This window comes from Pteropus medius, unplaced genomic scaffold, assembly GCF_902729225.1.
Source record: "Pteropus medius unplaced genomic scaffold, Ma_sr-lr_union100, whole genome shotgun sequence".
Classification (NCBI taxonomy): domain Eukaryota; kingdom Metazoa; phylum Chordata; class Mammalia; order Chiroptera; family Pteropodidae; genus Pteropus; species Pteropus medius.
Window position 1 is genome coordinate 7,816,368 of NW_024342473.1, and position 23,470 is coordinate 7,839,837.

General features: G+C 30.9%; 1 protein-coding gene across 1 annotated transcript in view; it reads right to left on the reverse strand.

Annotated features, from left to right (window-relative positions):
• Positions 1-373: 373 nt before the first annotated feature.
• GPR137C (G protein-coupled receptor 137C) overlaps positions 374-23,470 on the reverse strand; it is a 47,497-nt gene continuing 24,400 nt past the window's right edge. Inside the window, exons 2-7 of the mRNA XM_039865112.1 lie at positions 21,950-21,993; positions 20,182-20,410; positions 3,363-3,512; positions 2,022-2,147; positions 1,731-1,849; positions 374-1,018 (exon numbers count right to left, since the gene is read on the reverse strand). Of these exons, the coding sequence (XP_039721046.1) occupies positions 841-1,018; positions 1,731-1,849; positions 2,022-2,147; positions 3,363-3,512; positions 20,182-20,410; positions 21,950-21,993 (846 nt within the window). The 3' untranslated portion in view covers positions 374-840. The remainder of the gene's footprint in view (positions 1,019-1,730; positions 1,850-2,021; positions 2,148-3,362; positions 3,513-20,181; positions 20,411-21,949; positions 21,994-23,470) is intronic.

Sequence of the window (23,470 nt, forward strand, 5' to 3'; positions counted from 1 at the left end):
AACTTGTTTAGTCCCAAGAAGTTTCTACCAATATCTCCCTATGCAAAAACCACTATTGCTTTCTTGAAGAATCATGCTTAAACTACTACACATATCTTAATCATACAAAATAATCACTTAACCAATTCTATTCAAAGTAGCCACATAATTTTCACTGGTCTACTTTCTTCTTGAAGCAATGACTGTGGCTTTCCAAAGAACACTGCTGGTCATCATGGTAAAGGTTTACTACTATCATTTAAAAATGTGATTGTTTGAATAATTTTAGTTGGTATTTACAATCATGCTTAAAAGAACTATATTCAATGATTATATATTTTTAGTAGATTTTTAAAAAGAATAATACATTTTTATGCCTTAATTCTGTGCACTGTTCACTCTGTAAAATTTTTATTGGGTAAGAATTCCACATAGAGTACACCACTGAATATTCAGGCTTTGATTTTAATAGAAAAATTACCTCCTAATTTGGTGTACAACAACATCCCAGTGTGAACACTGAAGTATGACTTTGGGGACTACAGTGTACTCTTTAAGAACAAAGATAAAAGTGCAAATAGGCAAATATGCATTTGATATTCCAAAGTCAAGATGTCTGGAGGCCATCAAGTGCCGTAAGGTCTAATCTCTCTTTTCTCACACTCCAAACTTTCCATTTTACTTCACTTTACTGTGAAGAGGTCAAAAGTAATAGCCATATCCTCTGCTGAACACAGCCACATTTCCAGGCGTTGTTTTCAGTTGCAACAGATAATGGAATGTTTATGTAGATGGAATTTAAACGCATTGAATATACACATTCATGAAAAACAACTGAAGAATCACCACTTGGCAATGCTGTCAGTTTTGTGGTGTTACATATAAGCTATGGTGATTGTTCAAATCTAAATTACTACAAGTAAAGAGCAAAGGAGCAGTATCTGTGAGAGGTCCGTTCAGGTGGGGAGAGACTGTATAACTGTTGCTGCCACACCCCGTCATGGTGCCATACCAGCCCAAACCTTGTGAATTTGATAAACTGCAACAACAAGAAAAGCCATAGGACTATGATCAGGACATAAAAAGACACATTGACATTTTTAGTTTTCAATGAATTTTATAAAAGTTAGTGTCAAATATACTGAAATATGTTCTTTGCTAAATTAACATAATAACTTTCTACAAACTTTAATGACTTTTATCTAATATCCTTGATTCTATATCATATATTATAAAAAAATGACTAAATGCCACTCAGAACTAGGACTTAATTATCAGATAATAATAATAGTGTTTATTATACACTAGGCTATATTCTAAGTCATTTGTCTATAGGCACACACATAGAATTATATATACATACACACACACCCATTTAATCTTCACAGTAGCCCAATAGGTTCTATTACCACTCCTACTTTTACAGATGAAAAGCAGGCTAAATAAGCTGAGGTTAAGTAACTTGTCCAGATGAAATAAGGATTACAGAAAATACTATATCAAGCTGAAAGCATCACACAGGTGTGTATTAAGGCTTCTACTTTGCCCTGATACACAACTAATGTCATCAACCAACCCCCACCAGCTTTGACCAATAAGGGATCCTGAAATGAAATGGTGCCATTTTACCTCCAAGGCATTTCTCAAATAAAGGTTGCATATGAGCTTAGAGTCTGATGATAGTTCTTAAAGGTACAGGTCCCACCATGGGTTCTTTTTAATCTATTTCAGTGCTAATTTAGTACATCTACCTTCCTTCTCTTGAATTTCCCAGTCTTGGCAGGTCATCATCACTATCATATCGTCTTGGATTGTCGAAAAAGTAAGCTCTGGAACTATAACTGTGACTATTTATCATGCCAGCAGGTGCCTGTGAACAAAGTATTAGATAGCTCATTAAAATATACTTTTCGACAAAGAAAGGAGGCTGAGATCCATAATGCTTTTTAGTGTTACACTTTGCCCCAAATAGTAAATCAGTATAAATGTTCCATTCTTTTTAAAAATAAGAAGAGTCATTAGGGAATATTATGATATCATACCAAATTCTGGTTTAATCTCTGTGCCCGGAAAAACAGTACCACCGACCATGCTGGCACGTGTTCCCACAGAAAGAGGACCATTCCAAATACTATATACTCTTCTCCACTTATGTCTTCTACATGAGCCTGTAAATAGAGTATGGCAAAGCAATTTTGAAATCTGTTTTATGTATAAGCAATCATCTTGCTTCAGGTAGGGTAAGCTAAAACATATCAAGTACAAACACAAAAAACTCTAAATTAATTTCCCATATTTTGTGTTTTTTTTATATAATGATATTTATCCTCTAAGAAATGCATTGATGTTAAGTAGAATAAAAAGGTATTAACTTTTTTGAATGGATCGATTTATGAAAATATTTTTAATATATGGATAATATAGAGAGATCTCATTTTTAGTCCCATAGTCAAAACAGGGTTATAAAATAGACTACTAGTTCCAGCTGCTCTATAGACAAATAGCACTTACTCTGAGTTACAGCTGTAGAGAATATAACATCTAAGTCACTCAGGTCTTTTGTTACTTAAAATATGCTTTGGGGCCTAAACTCCATATTGATGTTGTTTCTATTCTACTAGATGTTGGAAGACAGAAGTGGGAGAAAGAATGAAGAGAATCTGCCACATGGAACCACATGTGAAAATTCCTTCTCCATAGAAAGGTAACTGAAATTCTGATAAAAGATGATCCCAGGATTCCTTAAATTCAGTACAAAGTTAAATTAATATAAATAAAGATATGACATATAGTATGTCAAACTGCACTTATAGAAGGGAATAGAGCATGTTGGGAGGTTAAATATGCATAGCTAGAGTACTGAGAATTACTATAGCAAACACCTGGACACCCAAAGAATGCTCTCCCATTATCAAGACTGATAATGCCAATTTTCATAAAAGTCACTATTTAAAAACATCTGAAATTGAACCAAATATTTGGGTTAAGTGTAGTTCTTGGGTAAAAGAATTAATTTCATCCTAACAAATTAAAGACATGCCTATATTCACTAGCTAATGACAGGCGATCAATTTATCTAGGGATATCTAAACACTATCCTTTAAAAATTTGGTAAAATAGGTTTATGACCAATAGATTTTTGGCACTATTAGTATTATTTACAAAAAGAATAGAAAATACTACTTTAGGAGAAGTGTTCTGAAAATGATTTCAAGTACCACATGTAAATGAGGATATTTAAACATAGAATTTTAAGTATGGTTTTTGATAGTAGCTAGAAATTCCATAAAAGTGTTTATAAGTCAAACACTTAAAAAGTTCTCCTAGTGAAGGCTAACTTCATTATCATATTATTAGAGTGGCAATACATGGCAGGTACTTACCTTAGCTGAAAGATTATCCCAGCCATAATTAAATGGACTTTCTAATGTATCCTGAGATATGGTGATCACCACCAAATTATAACATGCTCTTGAAGAATAAAGAAGAATGACTACAGAGCCTACAACGACAGTCTGGCACAGAGACATACCCTAAAAGAAATAAAAATCATCATCATGATACTCTGCACATTTGTCATGATAAGCTGTTCATCCACATACAATATAGTCACTTTTGCAATGCACTCCTAGAAAACATTGAATGAGCACCTATTGAAATAAACTCTTTAATATTTTGTTTTATAATTTCTATTCTTAAAACCACTTGCGTTTAAACTATCCTATTAATACAAATAAATTCTTTGTCAACTTGCCCAAAGGCAGCTGGAAGATTTGTTCTGCTACAGTTACCTTACTCCCTTAACATATGAATAAACAAGTTGGCATAAGGTCTAAGCTATAATTGATATTAATCAGAGAAGTAGTTTAGTCATAATGAGAAACGAGTGGGGAATAGAAGCATTAGTCCATTTAATACTCTTAATTTCCAATAAGACAAAAAATTAGAATAGAAATACAGCTCTTATGTTATTTGCTTCACTCTATTAGATTCTATTAAAGGTATTATATTAATCCCCTACTGATACCATTACATTAATTACGAAGTGATATAGCCATCAAATGCACTTTCGAATCCATAAAATTTTAATACTAAGGCTTTTCACTGTTTCCTAAATATAGAAAATCCTTATAACTTAGTGTGTATATTAGAGAGGGGTGAGTATCAACTTTTGCAGGGATCTTAACTTAGGGTCTGTATTTCAAAACAATTAGTTTCTTTTGTAATCCTATTTATCTTAAGCAATAAAAACATTATTCTGAGAAGAGACACAATTGCCAAAGAGATCCATTGCAAAAAACACTCAGTATGGTATTTTGTAATTTTATGTTTTGGTTGTCACAATGATTAAGGTGTAATGATGGCATTTTAGCAAACAAGGTCTAGCGATGCTAGATGACCTGCAATTAGCAGGAGAGTTCTCCAAATAAGAGAATTCTTCTCTGACCTTTATAACTTTCCAATGTCCTCCTGGATATTCATGAAGATGAAAAAAAAACCTGTTTATAATGATATCAGCCAAAACCTAATTCTGTTGTACATAGAAACAAAGTTTATGTTTGCATAGTTTTAACAGATGCCAGCATTTCCAGAAACACATATAACAGGGAAATTGAAGGAAATTTGTCCTTTGTTTTGTTCAGAACTTTGTCAAGAATAGTCAAATATTTCAGAAAATCATGAAACTGACAGCAACACTGCTTGTGGTACGTAAGGCACCAATGCAACACACCTGTAACAGTCTGCATTTGTAGCTGTCCCATTCAGTTTTTATATATAGATACAACCATCTGACTACTGCATCATGTCCCAAATTTTACGTGTTGAAATATTTATTACTTTCCTTTTATTTCCTCTTTCTATTGCAGTGCAATAAGGTAATTACACTGACTTTTTGAAGTTATGTGTGTAGATAGACTAAATGATCCATTAATTTCGGGATAGAAACAGGTTATTAAAAATGTTTGTTACTAGAAGGGTGCACTGAGTTTGGTAGGATTAAGACCCACTATTATAAATGGCTTCTTTATAAGAACACCACATTTTCGAGGTATATAAGAAGAAAGAAAACTAAAAGATGAAAGATATCTTTAGAAATGTTGAGGTAGTAACAGAGTACTTTCTCTGAATAAACCATATCAAAAAGTATATGTGAAAATAAATAAAACCCCAGTAACTAAAATTTTTAAAAATCAAGGCTAAAATTTTCTACAATGTGCATTTTTATTTTTGTGAATCCCCCCAAAAATGTTAATAAAAAAGTTAATCTAAAACAAATTCAGATCCAATTTTAAAAGTACTATATTAAAGAAAAGTTAGGTAACAAGAAAAGTTAGAATGCTCTAAGCATTACCATCCTTTAACCATGAGTAAGCTTACAATCACTCTTTAAGAAATAAAATGAGTGCTAAAAATATATCTTATAACATTGAGAGACTGCTTATACTTGTAAATACTATTAAAAAATTTTTAGAAGGTTATGAGCAAAGAGCAAAGAATTAGTAATACCAAAGCAATTAATAAAACAAAATAAAGCAAAATTGCAGGCAAATTACATACATATAACAAAGAAATAAGCCCATTGATTTAGAAAACAAAGTAAGATTCTTCCTGCAAAACACAGGATTACAAAACAAAGAATAAAGATATAGCAACATGTAAAGTGTTGTCAAAAAGTTAAAGAAAACCTTCCCAAAATGAATGGTTAAGACAAACAATTCTACTCAGGAGCAATTCTCAAGGAATGATTCTCTCTTCCTCCATCTCTTGACATCTACATACCACTTTTTTAGAAATTTCACACTTGACAAGTAAAGAAGAGTTACATCTCACTCCAGTATGCATATCATTAACACTTCATTATGCACATCGTTAACCAGAGTTCAATATTTGTTTACAGGTATTTTTAGAATGCAGCTAGTCAGAGACCTCAGCTTACCTAATTCATTGAGTTCTGACAAATGTGTACACTTGTGTAACCCAAATCTCTACCGAAATAGAGGACATTATTATTACTCCAGAAATTTCCCTCACACCCCTTCCCCCAAATCCACAGAAAAAAAAATACTCTTCTGCTTTTATTTTTACCAAATTAGCTCTGTCTACTCTAGCCCTCATATCAATGAAATCATAGAATATGAACTCTTTTGTAAGCTTCATTCATTCAGTATGTTTTGAAATTCATCCATGTTGTTGGACGTATCAGTAGTTAGATCTTTGTATTGCTGAAGTGGATAATTAGGGTGACCAGACCCTGTTTTGCTCAAGAGTTTGCTAGTTCTAGCACTGAAAGTCCCACATCCTAGAAAACTTCTTAGTCCCAGTCAAATCAGGACAGTTAATCACACTAATTCCACTGTATAATTATGTGAGCTTGTTTATATGACAGTTTATCCATTTTTCTGTTGGATAATTTCTATGAACATTCTCATACAAATCTTTTTGTGGACATATACTTTCACTTATTTTTTTGGTAAATATCTAAGAGTGGAATTGCTGGGTCACATGGTAGGTATAAGTTCAGCTGTACAAGAAACTCCCAGATCTTTTCCCAAAATAGATGTACAATTTAACACTTCCAACAGAGTGGTAGAGTTCCAGCTGCTCCAGATATCACACAACTTTTGAGGTTGTTATTTTAATTTTAGCCATGCTGGTGCGTATGTAGTAGTATCTCATTTTAGTCTTAATTCGCATTTCCCCAAAGACTAATGATATTGTGCTTATTGGCCATTTGTATATCTTCTTTGTGAAGTCTATTCATATCTTTGACCACTTCTAAATTGAGTTATTTTTCTTATTATTGAGCTGTATTTTTATGTATCGAGATCTCTGTATACACTGGAAACAAGTCCCTCATCAGATGTTTTTATAACAAATTTTTCTTGAAGTCTGTGGCTTGCCCTTGCATTTTCTTATTCTTGTCTTTTGTGAGAAATTTTAAATTTTAATTAAATCTAATTAAATCAATTTTTTTTTGTGATTACTTTCTATGACTTAAGAAATCTTTGCCTATACCCGTTATAAAGATATTCTACCATGTTTACTTTTAGAAGCTTTAGATTTTTCATTTATATTTAGGTCTGTGATCTATTTTGAATTTTGTTGTTGTTGTTGTTAAGTATAGTATGAGATGCAGTTTAAGGTTTATTTTATTTCATATGGATAGCCATTTGTTCCAGCACTAGTTAAAAAGATTTCCATTTTGGATTGCTTTAACATCTTTGTCAAATATCAAAAGACCTTATCAGTGTGGATTGATTTCTAGGCTCTCTGTTCTGATCCACTGATCTATTTGTCTATTTTATGCTAGTAGCACACTTTCTTTATTTGTACTAAGCTTTGTATTAAGTTTCAGAGTCCTGTAGTGTAAGTCTCCTTTTTCCAGGGTTACTTCCTGCACTGTTCAGTACAATAGCCATTAGCCACATGTTGAGTAAATTTAAATTAAACTAAAAGATCAATTCCTCTGTCACAATAGCCAAGTTTCAAGTGCTCAATAGTTACATATGGTTAGCTACCATATTAAAGTGTAGATACAGAATATTTTTATCATAGCTGAAAGTTATATTGGAAAGCAATACTTTTTAAGTATTTAGGTCCTTTGCATTTCCTTACAAAATTTAGAATCAGCTTGTTAATTTCTATTTTTAAAAACCTCATTGTAGAATTATGATTAGGATTGCATTGAATCTATAGATCATTTTAGGGAGAATTGCTACCTTAATACTGCATCTTCCAATCCATGAACAACGGTCTTCATTGATTTGAGTTTTCTTTAATTTCTCTTAGCAATATTTTGTAGTTTTCAGGATACAGGTATTGCTTATGTTTTGGAAAATTTGTTTCTAAGTATTTTGGTTTTTGATGCTGTTGTAAATGGAGTTTTTTTTTAAAATCTCATTCTCTGATTGTTCCTTGTATATACAAAAATACAATGAAATTTTGAATTTTGACCTTGTATCCTGAGAACTTGCTTAATTCTCTTATTAGTTCTGGTAGTTTAGTAGAGGCCTTAAGATATTCTACGTAAACAATCATATTATCTACAGTTAGAGACAGTTTTACTTCTTAATTTCTAATTTTATACCTTTTGTTTCTTTTTCTTGTTTTACTGGAATATTGAATAGAAATGGTGAGACTGGACAGCCTTGCTTTGTTCTCAGTTTTAGGGGTCAAACATTTAATTCTATGACTATGATACTGATTGTAGGTTTTTTTTTTATTAGATGTCTTTTATCAGATTGAAGAATATTCCTTATATTCCCTAATAGCTGAGAGTTTTGTTGTTTTTTAATCATGAAGGGTACTGAGTTTTGTCTTATGTTTATTCTACATCTATTCATATGATTATTTGTTTTTTCTCCTTAATTCTCCTAATATAATGAATTAGATTGATTTTTCAAATGTTAAACCAATATTGCATTCTTGAGATAAATCTCCTTGGTCATGATGTATTTTTTTTTTTTTTTTTTTTACATGTTGCTTGGATTTTGTGTCTGTAGGTATAAGGGATATTAGTTTGTACTTTTATTTGTTTTGTAATCTTTATCAAGTTTTGGTATCTGTGTAACGCTATTTTCATAAAACACATTAGGAAATCTTCCTCCTCTATTTTCAAAAGAGTTTGTATAATATTATTTCTTCTTTAACTATTTGATAGACTTAACCAACGAAACCTGGAGTTTTCTTTGAGGGAAATTTCTGATAACAAATTCAGTTTTTTAAAATAAGGACTATTCGGCTTTTGTATTTCATCTTTTATCAATTTTATTGTTATATTTCTAAGAAAATTTGTCCATTTTGTCTAAGTTGTCAAATTTACTCACAGAGTTGTTTATAATATTGTCTCATTTTTCTTTTAATGTCTATAAGATATATGGTGATAATTCCTCTTTCATTCATTGAATTGGCAGTTTGTATTTTCACTCTGACTTTTTCTGCACATCAAATTTGTTGATATAGTCAAAGAATTAACTTTTGGCTTTAATTTCTCTTTACTTTCTGTTTCTTTTATTTCTATTTTTTATCTTTATTATTTCAGTCCTTTTATTTATTTGGGCTTATTTTTTAAAAAGTGGAATCTTAGGTCACTGATTTTATATCTTCTTTTCTAAAGCTATACTTTTCAAGCACTATTTTTGCTGCATCCCATAAATTTTGGTATATTGTATTTCATTATCCTTCAGTTGAAATATTTTCTAATTTCCCTTGTGATTTCTTCTTTTGCCCATGGGTTATTTGGAATTATGTTGCATAATTTCCAAATGTTTGGATTTTTTAGGTATCATATTGTTATTGACACTTAATTGCACCATGGCCAGAGATCACTCTCTGATTCCAATCTTTTGGATGTATTGATACTTGTCTTATGGTCAATAAACCATAGTTTGGTTTATCAATTGCTGAGGATGGGGCATTAAAATCTCCAACTATATGTGGGAAATTTTTTTCTTTTATTTCTATTTGGTAAGTCCTTTTTTCCTCTATATCTCTTACTATTTTGGCATCATGAACACATTTATGATTTATGTCTTCCAGATGAAATTTATCTCTTTATATTTGGTAATATCTTTTGCTTCCTGATGAAAGATACCTTTTCATATCTGGTAATACTTTTCGTCTTGAAGTCTATTTTAGCTGACATTAAAGTTCTTTCTTATTCTTACTGAATGTATAGTATATTAGCTTCCACCTATTTATCTTCAACTTATATTTGTCTTTCTATTTATGCATTCTAGAAGTTAGCATATAGATTGGTCTTGTTTCTGTAGAAATCCATTTTGACAGTCCCTACTTTTTAATGGGTGTGTTTAGACCATTAACATTTAATAGAATTAGTGATATCTTTAAATTTTGATCTTTTATTTTACTATTTCTTTTGTGTTTGCCTCTCCTATGTTTTGTTGTTTGTTTGTTGTTCCTCTGTACATCATTTCCTGGATTCTTTTGTGTTAATTGACTATTTTTTTAGAATTCCATTTTAATCTATTGGATTTTTAACCATACTTTTAAATTTTGTTTTGTTTTCTGCCTTAAGTGGTTGCTATAGGACAGTAGTTCTTAAAATGTGGTCCGGCAACCTTAAAGGTCAAAATCAATATGATTTTAAAAAGTACTAAAGTGTTATTTGTCTATTATACTCTCATTCTCTTTTGAAAGTACAGCAGAGATTTCTAGAGGCTACATGATATACAATGATGTCCATCCATATTCTGTGTGCATATACATTCTTATGTTTTCTAAATACCTGATATAATAGAATTAGGGTATAAATATGTACATTTTCTAGGATTAACCCAGCAAGTTTTCTGTACTTTTACTGGATTCTTGCTTTTTCTTTGGTTATATGTGCTATACTTGCTGAAATCTCTTTATCATCCAATAAGGAGTTATTTTAAAAACTTAAAATTTTCCCTGAACCCACATGGAGACACATTAAGAATAGGTACACCTTATAGATTTGTTTTACAATATTAAAGAATTTTCTCCAAAAACTTAAAAAATTTTTCATTCGATACTCATAAATTAATCATATTTTATTCTGAAATAAAAATATAATTTTTTAACATTTAAGAATGGATTATTGCTTAGAAATAGGAATTATTATTTAGGGTACAGAGTTTTAGTATGGGATAATTAAAATGTTCTGGAGATGGACAGTTGTAATGGCTGCAAAACAGTGTGAATATTCAACTGTCCATTTAAAAATAATTAAAATTGTAAATTTTATTTTATGTATATTTTACAATAAAAAAAATATCTTTCTCAACACACAGCTTCCCTGTTTACCTCTAAGACCTTAAGAAAGATGAAAGTGTTAGAATTCTCTGACTCAACAAAGAAAAGAATCTACCTTAATGGAACTGTATGAAACTAATTTCTTGTTTTATCAAATGAAATGTAATGAAAACTATCTTTCAATAGGCTTTATAGATGTTAATAATTTACCTTATTGTGTTCTGCAAGAGAACATTTTTGAAAAGCATTATGGTCCAAGTATCATTTTTCAGAATTTAAAGCAAAATAAATTGAAATTTTAAATGCAGGTGTGGTGAGAACTTTAAATACCAAAAACTGTTTTCATAATTTTCCAAAGTGGAAATGAAAAAGCCACTAAGCATTTCACATACTAAGTATTATACTGCATTGGTTGGTAAAGCAGAAAACTTGCTGGGTTAATCCTAGAAAATGTACACATAATAGCTGAGAGACCAGTAAAGACTTATATACTTGACATTGCTAAATGCCTACTGAGTGGAAAGTCCATAAAAAAAATTATGGCAATGCTAATTTCCAATAATACAGAAATTTACTGATTTAAAAATTAACTGAAAACATAGTGATTTTATATCTTGTCTACAAAATTATATACTTGCCTTATAAATAAAAGAAACTGATATAGTGGAACTAATTTTGTTTGTATTCATATCGTGTCAGTACCAATTAATCATTCAAGATGATATTCTTTTATGTCAATGCCTGAGTAGAAATACAAGTGGTACTAAAATATTCAAAATATTAAAAACTCTTCTGATCACTTATCCTGGGCCAACTGTGTTGATATTTTTCATTAATGGTACAAAAACAATAGTGGGTAAAACTTCTGGGCCTTAGCACAAATCAAGGCAGTGTCACCAAACTGTATTATATTCTTTACTACTGTGCACTCCCAGTTAAAAAAGAAAGTCAGTTTCACTTAAGAATATCCTTGATGAAGCAATGAAAACATTAAATATCGACCCTGGAGTAGATGTTTATTTAATACTCTGTGTGATGAGATGAGGCATGCACTTAAAGCAATTCTGCTGCATACTGAAGTGCAGTGGTTTTCTTGAAGAAAAGCATTTATGTGATTGACTTGCAAGCTGAACTAGCCACTTTTTTCATGGAATGCCATTTTTTACACTTAATAGATAACTATGGCAGAGAATGGTTATTCAGACTTGGTTACATATTTGGCATATATTTTTTCAAAAATAAATGAAATGAACCTATCACTTCAAAGAAAACATCTGACAATATTTATTGCCAAAGATGAAATATGAACTTTCAAGTGAAAATTAGAATTTTTGAAAACTTGTAAGCATGTGTATCGACTGTAAGACTGACAGCTTCCCAAAACTTAAACACTTTTCTAATGAGATTGGTGGTGATATTAACAAATGTAATTTTGGATATTGTCAATGAAATGTATCAACATTTTGAAGATCTGTGACCACTCTTTTCCAATGATCAATGCATGATGTTACAGAATCATTTAAAGTGCAAGATAGACCAATGAAGAGTACAAAACTTTCACTAACATTGTTTTCAGATTCTACATGGCAACTAACCTTTAAGAAACCTCCATTCGGAGTTTTGGTGTAGTATTAAAGAAGAATATCCACAATTATCTGAAAAGGCTATTAAAATTCTCCTCCATTTTCCAACTACATGTATGTGTAAGGATATATTTTCTTCATATACTTCAACCTAAACAACATATCACACAGCAGATTGAACGCAGAAGCAGACATGAAAATCCAGCCGTCTTCTAATGTCAGACATTAAAGATATTTGCAAAATATAAAACACTGTCCATCTTCTCACTATTTTTGCTTTAGAAAATATAATTATTTTTCATAAAAACATGTTATTCATGTTAGCATATAATGGATTTCTTATTATTTTAAATTAATAAATGACTAGAATTTCTCAATTTTTATTTCTAATGTATATATAGAGAGAGGTAGATTTAATCTACATAAACAAAAGATCTTTAGGGTAATTCTTAGGCATAAAATGGGGTCTTGAGACCAAAAAGTTTGAGAACCACTGCTCTAGAAACTACCCTTAACTTTTTGTAGTCATAAAATATGAGACATAAAATATAAGAACTTTATAGCCATATAGGTCCATTTATCCCCATCTTTTATGCTATAGCTGCTATAGTTGTTATATACATTATATAGAGAATTATATATTATATTATATCTACATATGTATTCCTCACATTATAATTTTTGTTTTGCACGATTATATTTATTTTTTAAAAATTAAGAAATTATATTTACCCACATATTTACTATTTCTTGTTCTTCATTCCTTTCTGAAGAGCTGAAATTCAAGCTGATTTTATTTTCTTCAGCTGTAGAATTTTCTTAGCATTTCTTGTAGGGCAGATCTGCTGGCAACTAACCCTCTTAGTTTCCTTTTATCAAACGATATTTTTATTTCTTCATCATTCTTTTAGAATGTTTTCACTGGATATAGCTTTCAGAGTTGACAAGATTTGTCTTTCAGCATTTTAAAGATACTGTTTCCATGTCTTCTGGCTTCCATTATTTTTGATGAGAAGTGAGCAATCAATCATTTGAATCAATGTTCCTTTATGTATGGATCATTTTTCTCTGATCTCAAGATTTTCTTTTATTTTTGTATTTAAGCACTTGGACTATAATGAACCTGGGTGAGATTTTCTTTATATTTATCTTATTGGGGTTGCTGAGCTTCATCAAACTGTAAATTTCTGTCTTTCATCAAAATTGGAAAATTTAGATAATTTCTTCATTTTCCCACCTCATTTTCTCCCTCCTTTTCTTTGGGTATTACAATGACCCATAATTAGATCCTGAAACTCTGTTCATTATATGATGATCTTTTCCCCCTACCCTTCTCTGTTCTTCAGATTGGATGATTTCTATTGATTTAAGTTCATTGACTCTTCTTTCATCTCCAATCTGCAGTTAAGTCCAATTAGTGGCTTTTAAATTTTAAATACTGTATCTTTTAATTCTAAAATTTCTTTTTTTTATAGTGTCTATTTCTCTTGAGGTTTCCCATTTAGTTATTCATCCACGTATACTTTCCTTTACACCCTTGAGCATACCATAAAATCTTTGATAAATTTAATATTTAGGTCATTTGTGGAGGATTGCCTCCAATGATTGCTTTTGAGTTTTGCTTTTTGTTCCTTAATATGAGTTATAGTTTTCCTGTTTCTTCATATATCTACTAACCTTGGATTGTGTTATGGACAATGTTAGTGACACGTTTTAGAAAATCTGGTTTCAGTTATATTCCTTGAAAAGTATTGATTTTTCTTTTTCTTTCTTTTTTTTTAAGCAAAAAATTAACTTGGTTAGACTCAAATCTCAAACTGTCTCTCATGGATGGATAGCAGGTTAAACCTCAGTTCAATTCCTTTTTCCTTAATTGTGCTGCTTGGAATCTGTCCTGCACATGTGTAGTTTAAGTATCAGATAAAATTTTGGCAGTTTTATAATCAGAATTTGGGGTTTCCTCTATTTGGCTGTCTTCTTCCTGAAATTTCCCACTCATTTTCCACCTGTGGTAGTTACTTGAATTTTGTCTTCTGAATTCTTCAAGCAAAAAAAAAACAGCAGGTTTCTCTTCAGGTTTTGACTGCCCCATTAATGTGACCTTCCCTCAGGCTAGAAGCTGTAAAAAACAGGAAACTCACTCAGTGTCATCTCCTCCTTCTAAGTGGTTGCTTTCCAGTGCCTTCACTGCTTTTTATATTTTGTCCAGAATTTATCATTGCTTTGTGGAAGTTTTGTCCAATAGAAATTACCCAGCCATTATCAGAAGTAGAACTTTGCAAATATTTTTTGAAACCATGTCACAAATGCTATTTCCGTTTCGAAAATAAAATGCCAAATAAAGCATCAAAAATAAGAAAACAAAGTATGAGTCTCAATTAGTGAGTTTAAATATATATTTTGATAATTATAAGGCTTAAACATTTTCAAAAATAATTTCATGCTGCTAAGACACAATGCAATTAGATCTCTGGCTCCTATAGCACCACCACTATGGAGTATATGGCTTTTACTAGGTTGACCTTCTGGACATGGAAAATGAAAAAAAAAAATCTGAAAATGCTAGTTGGTCTAGTAAAAGAATTTAGAGTATAAGGAGAAGGCTACTTGAATTTAGGAATAGATAAAAGGTATAAATGCAAGGTTGTAAGGAATTTTTCAATGGGGCCAACATGTGGTTGGTCAGCATATAACAAGGAATAAGATTTGGGGTATAAGAACTGGAGTAACGAAGGAACAAACTAAAGTACCAGTTTAAGGTGGATAAAGTAAATCCCAGTAATCCAAGAAAGAAATGATAACTGAATATTGGAAAAGTGGCCATCATACCTATTATAGAGGATGATGTAGCCTCTATTTCTCAATCATCATCCTCCCCAAATTCTGGTTAAGTCATATTTCAAGGTGGTGAAAGAGAAATACTAATAGTGTTTTAGTCTGTTTCTTTAATTATGGCCTAAGTTATAATAAACCACTGCTTTAGTCTTATAGGATCAGCTCGTCTGAATGAAAGATGAGAAATATAGTTTAGCTGAATATAACTGTCTCCACAAGATGCTGATGCTGCCTGCCATCCCAACAGATTAATTAATATAGATCAAGGGTTGAGTGAACATGGATCAGAAAGTTTTACATAGTAATTAAAACTCTTAGGAAGTCAGGAGAGAAATTGCAAATGGCTGATGAGGCTGGGACACAGCTGATCTTGAGTATCAGACAATGATTCCTTTTACATTCTTATCTAGATATAAAATTATGCATTTTCCTAATAATAAATATAAACCTAAAAGCTTAATTTTCACCCTGCCTTTGTGTGAACTTTCATACAGATAATCCCAATTCGCTGTTATAGGGACTAAATCTCTATCATCGGTTTAAATAGTTTTGTGCTAAATTATTTTCTCTATTAAAAATTATATGTCTTCTTCTATATTCTTATAAGTTTTTTTATTTTTTCTGAAATGAATATTATAATACGAATAATTTTATCAATATGCATCTTACTGTTAATAGCTATATCATAATTGATAAAAAGTAAATAACATAAAATATACCACAGATATCATACAGATGAAGGCAAAGCAAACAGCAATGAAAAAAACTTAATGGGAGAAAAAGACCAATACTAATAACCATGTCAATAAATATAAACTATTTGTTTACCCTATAAAGTTTATAAAAAACAAACTAACATTTTGTCAAAGTTAATGAGACACTTAAAATGTTAGCAATAGACAAAAAGTTAAAATACAGCATTAAGTCTGATATGACCATGCAAATAAAACTGAGACTGTAATAAATGATACAGTAGATTTAGGAATAAAAATATAATTTAAAAAGCTATTACATAAAAATAAATAAATAAATAAATAAATAAAAGGCTATTACATAATTTCAAGAATATTTGTTTCAAAATTTGTAAGAAAAACTAATTATCATTACTAGAAATGTAATCTGTCAGAGACGTCAACCCTTATTAAAATCTGGGTGGAATAGTACATAATTAAGATAGAATCAAGTAAGATTAAAATAAAATATTTAAAAGAGAAATCCTGTTCTTCAGTGATTCTTCCTCTTCTTTTTTTTTTTTTGGATCACTGCTCCTTTTGAGAAGGTGATCACATATATAGGACCTCTCCCCAGATAAATTTTGCCAAGAATTTCAGGTATTCAAGAACTTTCTCAAGCTACATTACCATCCCCTAGTACATATTAGGATCATAATAGCTAACATTTATAAGAACTTCTCAAGTGCTAGGTACTATACTAAGCACTTTATATGCATTTGCATTTACTCCTTATAACAGCCTTGTAAGGCAGGTACTACCTCTTATCCTCATAACAATCTATGAGATCAACACTATTATTTCCACTTTATAGATCAGGAGAGTGGAGTTTAGAGATGCTGTTACTTGTACTATGTCACACAGCCAGTAAGAATGAGAGATGGGATTTACATCCTTTTCTCTCTGATCCCAGGTTTCCAGATCTTAATCACTATGATACACTGTCTCTCACTAAGGTCTTCCAAAACTAATTTTAAAAATCGATAGACCTGAAAAAAGAGATACAAACATATCCCAAAGTATATCCAATCCCATTTTTTTATTATACCACCCTCACTGCAAAAGAGAATTTGAAGTAGTTACAGAGATACAAAAAATAAATAAATAAATAAACATAAGCGTGTGTGTGTGCACAGTGGAGGGTGGTGAGGGGGTGCTAGTGGTAAGAAAGTGAGAAGAAACTAGAGGTGGAGCCAGAACCAAAAGTGGATATCATGTCACTTATGATAGATGAGCCACATAAATGTCTCTGAACAACATAGTATCCAGGGGAAAGAAGGATTTAATCAATACTGTTTTACCTGATACTGAATCACAGAAAAAAGATCTTTTCTAGGGAACATTGTGTAGACAATATACTAAACACTATTATACAATAATGACTTTAAGATAAATGTTTCTTACAAGATACTTCTTACATATTTCTTGATGTAGGCCAAAGCATGATGTCAAAGTGTACATCAGGAAAGACAATTCTATACAGGGTACAATATAGTCTTAGTACAAAACTGCAATGATCTGGATTGGGCTGAGGATAAAATGTAGGATAGAGAAATGGACAGACTGTACGTCTTCAGGTAATCTTTCTGGCACTTAAGCTTTTGAATTTAACAGTTGAGAGTTTATGTTCTCTAACAAGAATCTAAAGTGTAGAAATTCTACATTGTTTAGTAGGCCAGATTCATATGCATGGACAATCAAACAGAGAGTAAAACTGGTAATTCTTTATGGAAGTTACAGGGCCTGAATAGAACAAGATACTTGAATTTTAGACTTTCTGCTAAAGAGAGTTGAAGGAAGACCTATACAGAGAGATAATATCTAATTCACACTGATGTGTAAATATGTAATGTTTGAGACATGTTTGAAATCCAAACAGCAAATGCTCTTTGTTTTTGTTAAATAAGAATGCTGCTACATTACAAGATTATGGAAAGCTGCCAAAGCAGCACTTGAGAAAACATATTGCTCTAAATAACTTTATTAGTTTACAAAACAATAAATTAAGTATCTGTATAAGAATATAGACATGGAACAAAGAAACTTTAAATATGTAAGAAAATCAAAAGATGAAAGAGCAGAAATAAACTATTCAAATTGGCAGTAACATATTTAAAAAGCAAGTTAGAGTTGCTACTTTGAAAAAGAGAACCAAATCACAGCACTGTTCTAGGTGCTAAGAGAATAAAATAAAATGTTAAGAGAATTCAGTTAAGAGTTATTTCTAAATTTTATTTTGGAGATGGAGAAGGGACCAAATTAAATTCCTAAAAAGGGGAAACATTAGAGCTATGCCTTTGAAGTTGGGTAAGATAAGGACAAACATGTAAAGAGCATTGGGAGGGGGAAAGGCATTCCTAGAAGATGAAACAGCCTAAGGATATAGAGCCAGTAAAGCATACTATGTGTGACTTAAAAATAAAGTAGGTCAGATTTGCTTAAGATAAATTATGGAGGACCTCATTATTATGTATATATAGAAGGAAGGAAGAATGAAAAGAGAAAAAGAGAAGACCAGAGTCTGGGTCTTAAGGAAATGCTCTTAGGAATAGCAAGAAACAGTGTCAGTGTGAAAGTAAAGCAGGTAGATGGCTTAACAGACATTTGTTGACAGAATAAAATAAATGGCTATTACAGTATATATGTATAGAAGTCAAAAAACAAAAATGAGCCTAGTGATTTTTACAAGAAGAATATGAAAGCATGATGTATTCTTTGAATAAAGAAGCTTATAACCAAGTTAGGAAAGATCAAGAACTACATAAGAGTAAAAAATAATTAAATAATCTAGTATCGCATGTTATATTTACCTTTATAGGTATGTATTTGAACATGTCTCTCTGTAGTGTTCCTAGAGTCTGAATCTAGGCACTTTTTAAATTTAAGACTTAAAAAACATTAAAAAGTGAATACCTTTCATATGATAGTTAGGGGGAGATGTTTGAAATAATTCTGGAGGAGTTCCAGATGAACTTTTCTTCTCAGATTGGCAACTTTTCAATATTCAGAGAATTATCTATTTCAAAGCAAGTAAAACCAAACTTAGAAAGTTGCTAGGTATCCAGAAAAGAAGCCCTTTAAATTCTACCACATCTATTTATGCTTTATCGCTAGACAAGCAAGAGGTATAAATTCTATGGTGATGTTATCACACTAAGTGAAGATGTTCTTGCTATACTAAAAGATTATGTACCATAATAGTGACAGTATTATTCTTCACACTTAAACTGAAGCTAGAATTAACCAAAATATTTAAATTTTAGGAATTAACTTTTTAGAAATTGAATAAAATAATTTTCCATGTAAGATTAATAGGTTTGAAAGTCTGTCTCTCTCCCTCCCCCAACGTTTCCATTTCTCTTTCTCACCCTTTCTTCTCCCCTATTTATATATTATGTATTTTAAATATATTTCTATATTTATTCTACATTCTACTGATATGTTTAAATAGTAAAATTAAAGTCTCCACCTAAATTTAAAGACAAGTTGATTTCCATACATTTAATTATAATACCTTTCCTTACTAGGACTATTGTAAAGATAACAACAATATAGAAGTCTAAAAATATTTCAGAGAACTGTTGTGTTTAATTTATAAATTTAATGTATAAATCCACACCCCAATATCCACAGATCTATACCCTCACACTCAGTGCCACACATACACTGTGATGAGTGATTTGTGGCTCAACCACACTGTCAATCAACAACAGTAGAAACTTCCATGGTTCTGTTTGGCTTCTGTTTGCTTATCCAAAGTAAAAGGAAAGGGAGAATCAAGCCTTTTATAAATTTAGTTACATAACTAGCTATTTCAAATTTCACAGGGACTTCATATTATAGGGTGAAGTAACATTTTCTAAACCTTTATACAAATAAACATCATTTTACTGGTATGACGTCTTAACATTGTTAACCCAAATGTATATAGACATAATCTGATAAATTTGTTTAATGGCAATACTGCCACCCTTACTGAGGAAATATGAAGTTATTACTGTGGCTTTATATATTAAACTACTTGTGATACATTGAATAAATTCTGGTTTATTTCATTTAATTAGCCTCCAATGCAGAGGATGTAAGTCACAGAAAATACCATATGTTCAGTATAAGTTTCTTTTTTTTAAACCATTGTTTAGTAAGGGCCAAGTTTTGAATACTTTTTAATTTCTTGTGACCATTCCTTCATGCTCAAAAATGTACCAACATTGGGAATACTTTTTAAAAATATAAGTTTTCCATTAAAATATGCTTCATATGATGAAGATTTGAAGCTTTTTTTTAAGTGAAAATTTAAGAGATATACTTACCTTTGATTCGAGGTAGACATTTGCTGATGACATTTTTGTAATTTTGCATATGTAACTAACTAAAGAGATGGCACAAAGAATAAACAGGCTATCATTAATTAATGCTCGAACAAACACAGTCCATTTCAACTGATTTTCTGGGACATCTCCATAGACTAGCATTGCACAAGTCAAGTTCACCACTAAAAAGAGAAGGCTTGCCAACATAAAGCCCAAATGCAATAGAATCCTGAAAGAAAAAGAATGAGCTTATTAGATGTTTTTAAAACTAATGAGAAATTAAATTTATTAGTGTGTTACTTTAGGTACAATAATTCCTTCAATTTAAAATGTTTATAATTTCATTAAATATAAATTTAATAATCACTCAGAGTTAGGCTATCTTTGCTGTTATGAAATTAGTATCTAAAGCATCTTAAAATGGCATTAGACTTTAAAGCATTAATTTAAAATTATCTCATATGGACTTGAATTCAGTTGTCTCTACCAGGAAGAATAATAAAAGACTATTTTAATGCTAATTCAAGTAATCCTGAATTTTTCATTTTTATAACTACTAAGTATATTTTCATTGATCTTTTCATTCCAAGAATTACCACGTTTTTATAATTTGCCTGGAAAATTAATAAACTGTTTCTAAATTTAAATTGATCACTAATATTAATTTTGAGAGGTAAGGGAAACATGTTTTAAACAATGTTCAATTTTATGAACTTCTGATTATTCATAGTAAATGTTACTTTCAAACATGACTAAATTAGAATATTAGAGACAGCAGACTTCTAAGCACTTATCAATACCTCATCTTTCTATAAAGTTGCATATTTACTATGCATACAGAGCAACTCTAAGAATGAAATGCTTTACTACTTCCCCCTAAGAAAAATTAGACCACCTCATAAAAACCCTTCAGAGAAGGTGTGACTATCTGTATCATGTACCTGCAACAGCTACCTATCTTCATCCCAGTACAGCTACATTTATACCCCAAATTAAATATGATACAGAAATTTATTTGGCATCCTAATATCTTCTATCTTGGGTCATTTTCAATAGTGGGAATCATAAAATGCTGTCTGAATTTGGAAATAGTTTACGCAAGGTAAATCAAAAGTAATGTGTAATTTGTAACAAACAATCTTTGTTAAGTGTACATGCAAAGTACAAAGATTTTAGTTTGAGAAGCCAATGTCACCCGACTAAATTTAATAAAAATAAATAAATAAATAGAAAAAAGTTTAGACCTTAATATTCTCTCAGATTAAATAATAAAAACAACAATTATACAGTTTGAAATGCAAAAACAGATCTTAGAATAATCCATATATCCAGGTGATTATAATAGTCTAGAAAACCAAAGCATAGGGAGGTTAAATGAGTTGCAGAGTTGACAAATTAGTGGGAGAATTGGCCTGAAACCCCAGTCTTTTGGCTTCCCAGTTTAGCACTCCAATTTTTTAAGTTTAATCAGTACTGAAACATTATTTATTTTATGGAACTATACAATACATTCTTGCCCCAAACAACATAATCTAACTTTAGTGTTTGTGGATACTACGAAATTATATCTGACATCTGAAGCGGGACAGTGGCAAAACAAGGTTAATATGGCTGAAGGGAGAGTACTGTGGGTTACTCAATTCACTTCCTATGAATTAATCTTTCTATTTGCTTTTTTATAAAACTGCAATGGCACCCTCAATCACCATGCCCTTCGACCTTGCGAACTCTACTGTGGAAAAAAGATCCTGCTACTCGTGAAACTTACTTGTGTTTGTCAAGTTCAGTGGCACATCTCACTTTACATATAACCTATAAAGAGAGTATAGAAAGAAAGTTTTGAAAGCATGTAATATTCTTAAATGTGTTTCGACTTTATGTTTCAAAGTGATAAACTATAGATAACAAGTAAAATTCAATAACGATAACAAGTAAAAGTCAATAATGATAACAAGTAAAATTCAAATGTTAACAGTTGAACAGCCTTGAAGCAAAAATAGGCAGGTTTCCAATGGCATAAAACAATAAATTAATAATTTTTTATAGTCAAATTTAACTTTTTATCTTTAAAAATTTGAACAGAATTTAATTTAAACATTTATTGAACTTTTATTATCAGCCAGACATTGTGCTGAATGGCTTCCCACCTGTTCTAAACTTCATTATGTCACTCATGTTTTGTCCTAAAATGGAACTACTTACTATATGAATATGGCTGAGTGTTCTCCAAAGATTATTTTCCTCTATGATGAAATGAAGTAGTGAAAGGAAACAAGAGACCAAAAAATGATCACAAAGATATATCTTTATGAGCATATATCATATGCAAAAGGCAGGTCCTTATATATTCATGGAACAAAGTTATGTAGGTAGGTAAGTAGAATTTGAAATAAACATGGTAAATTTTGAGAGCATAGCATGGAAGGTCTCAATTCCTTACTGGTGAATTGGGACTTCATTATTTAGATAATGGAAAGATATTAAAGGTTTTTATGTAGGCACTCTAAACTATGGAATTTCATTAGCCTGGTATCAATACTAAAGACTAGAAAGACCCTACCTATTTCATAAGACTAATGAAATAGGGTATGAACTTTGAGGGCTTGGAAAGAGGCGAGTGCAAAACATTATAAAGAAAAACAGTATAAGTACTTGATACGTTACGGATTTCATTCAAACATTTACTGAGCACACACTATAAAAGGTGCTATGGATTCATAAATACAGTAACTGTTTTGGCTCTTAAGGAGCTCAGTGTATAGAAGAAATAAACCATCTATTTTGACACATTGTGATATCAATGCAAAAGATGCTATCACAATATCTAGGATGAGAGAAAGACTAATTCAGTCTAAAAAATTTTAAGAGGCAAAAGGGGAAAGACTGTGTAAAGAGTTAGGGAAAATGAACAATACAACGAACAAACAAAAACAAAAGAAAAAAGAAAAAGAACTAAAAAGACCCATAAAAACAAACAAACAAAAATAAGACAACCCAACAACAAAAAAATTAAAAAAAAAAAAGAAACCAAAAAAAGTTAGGGAGGACTTTTCAAAGGAAGTCACATTTGAGCCGAGTTCTAAAGGTAAATGAGTGTTTGAAGGTAAATGAAGGGTAAATGAGTGTTTGATAGGTAAATGCTCAAGCAAATATAGCAGCCTGTGTTCATCTATTCATATCTATTCTATCTTGGTAAATAGTACCACCAATTTACCAGAAGTTAGATGTAATACAGGAGTCTAAAATATTATCCTATTAGTCTCTAAATTGTATCACTTAAATCATTCTC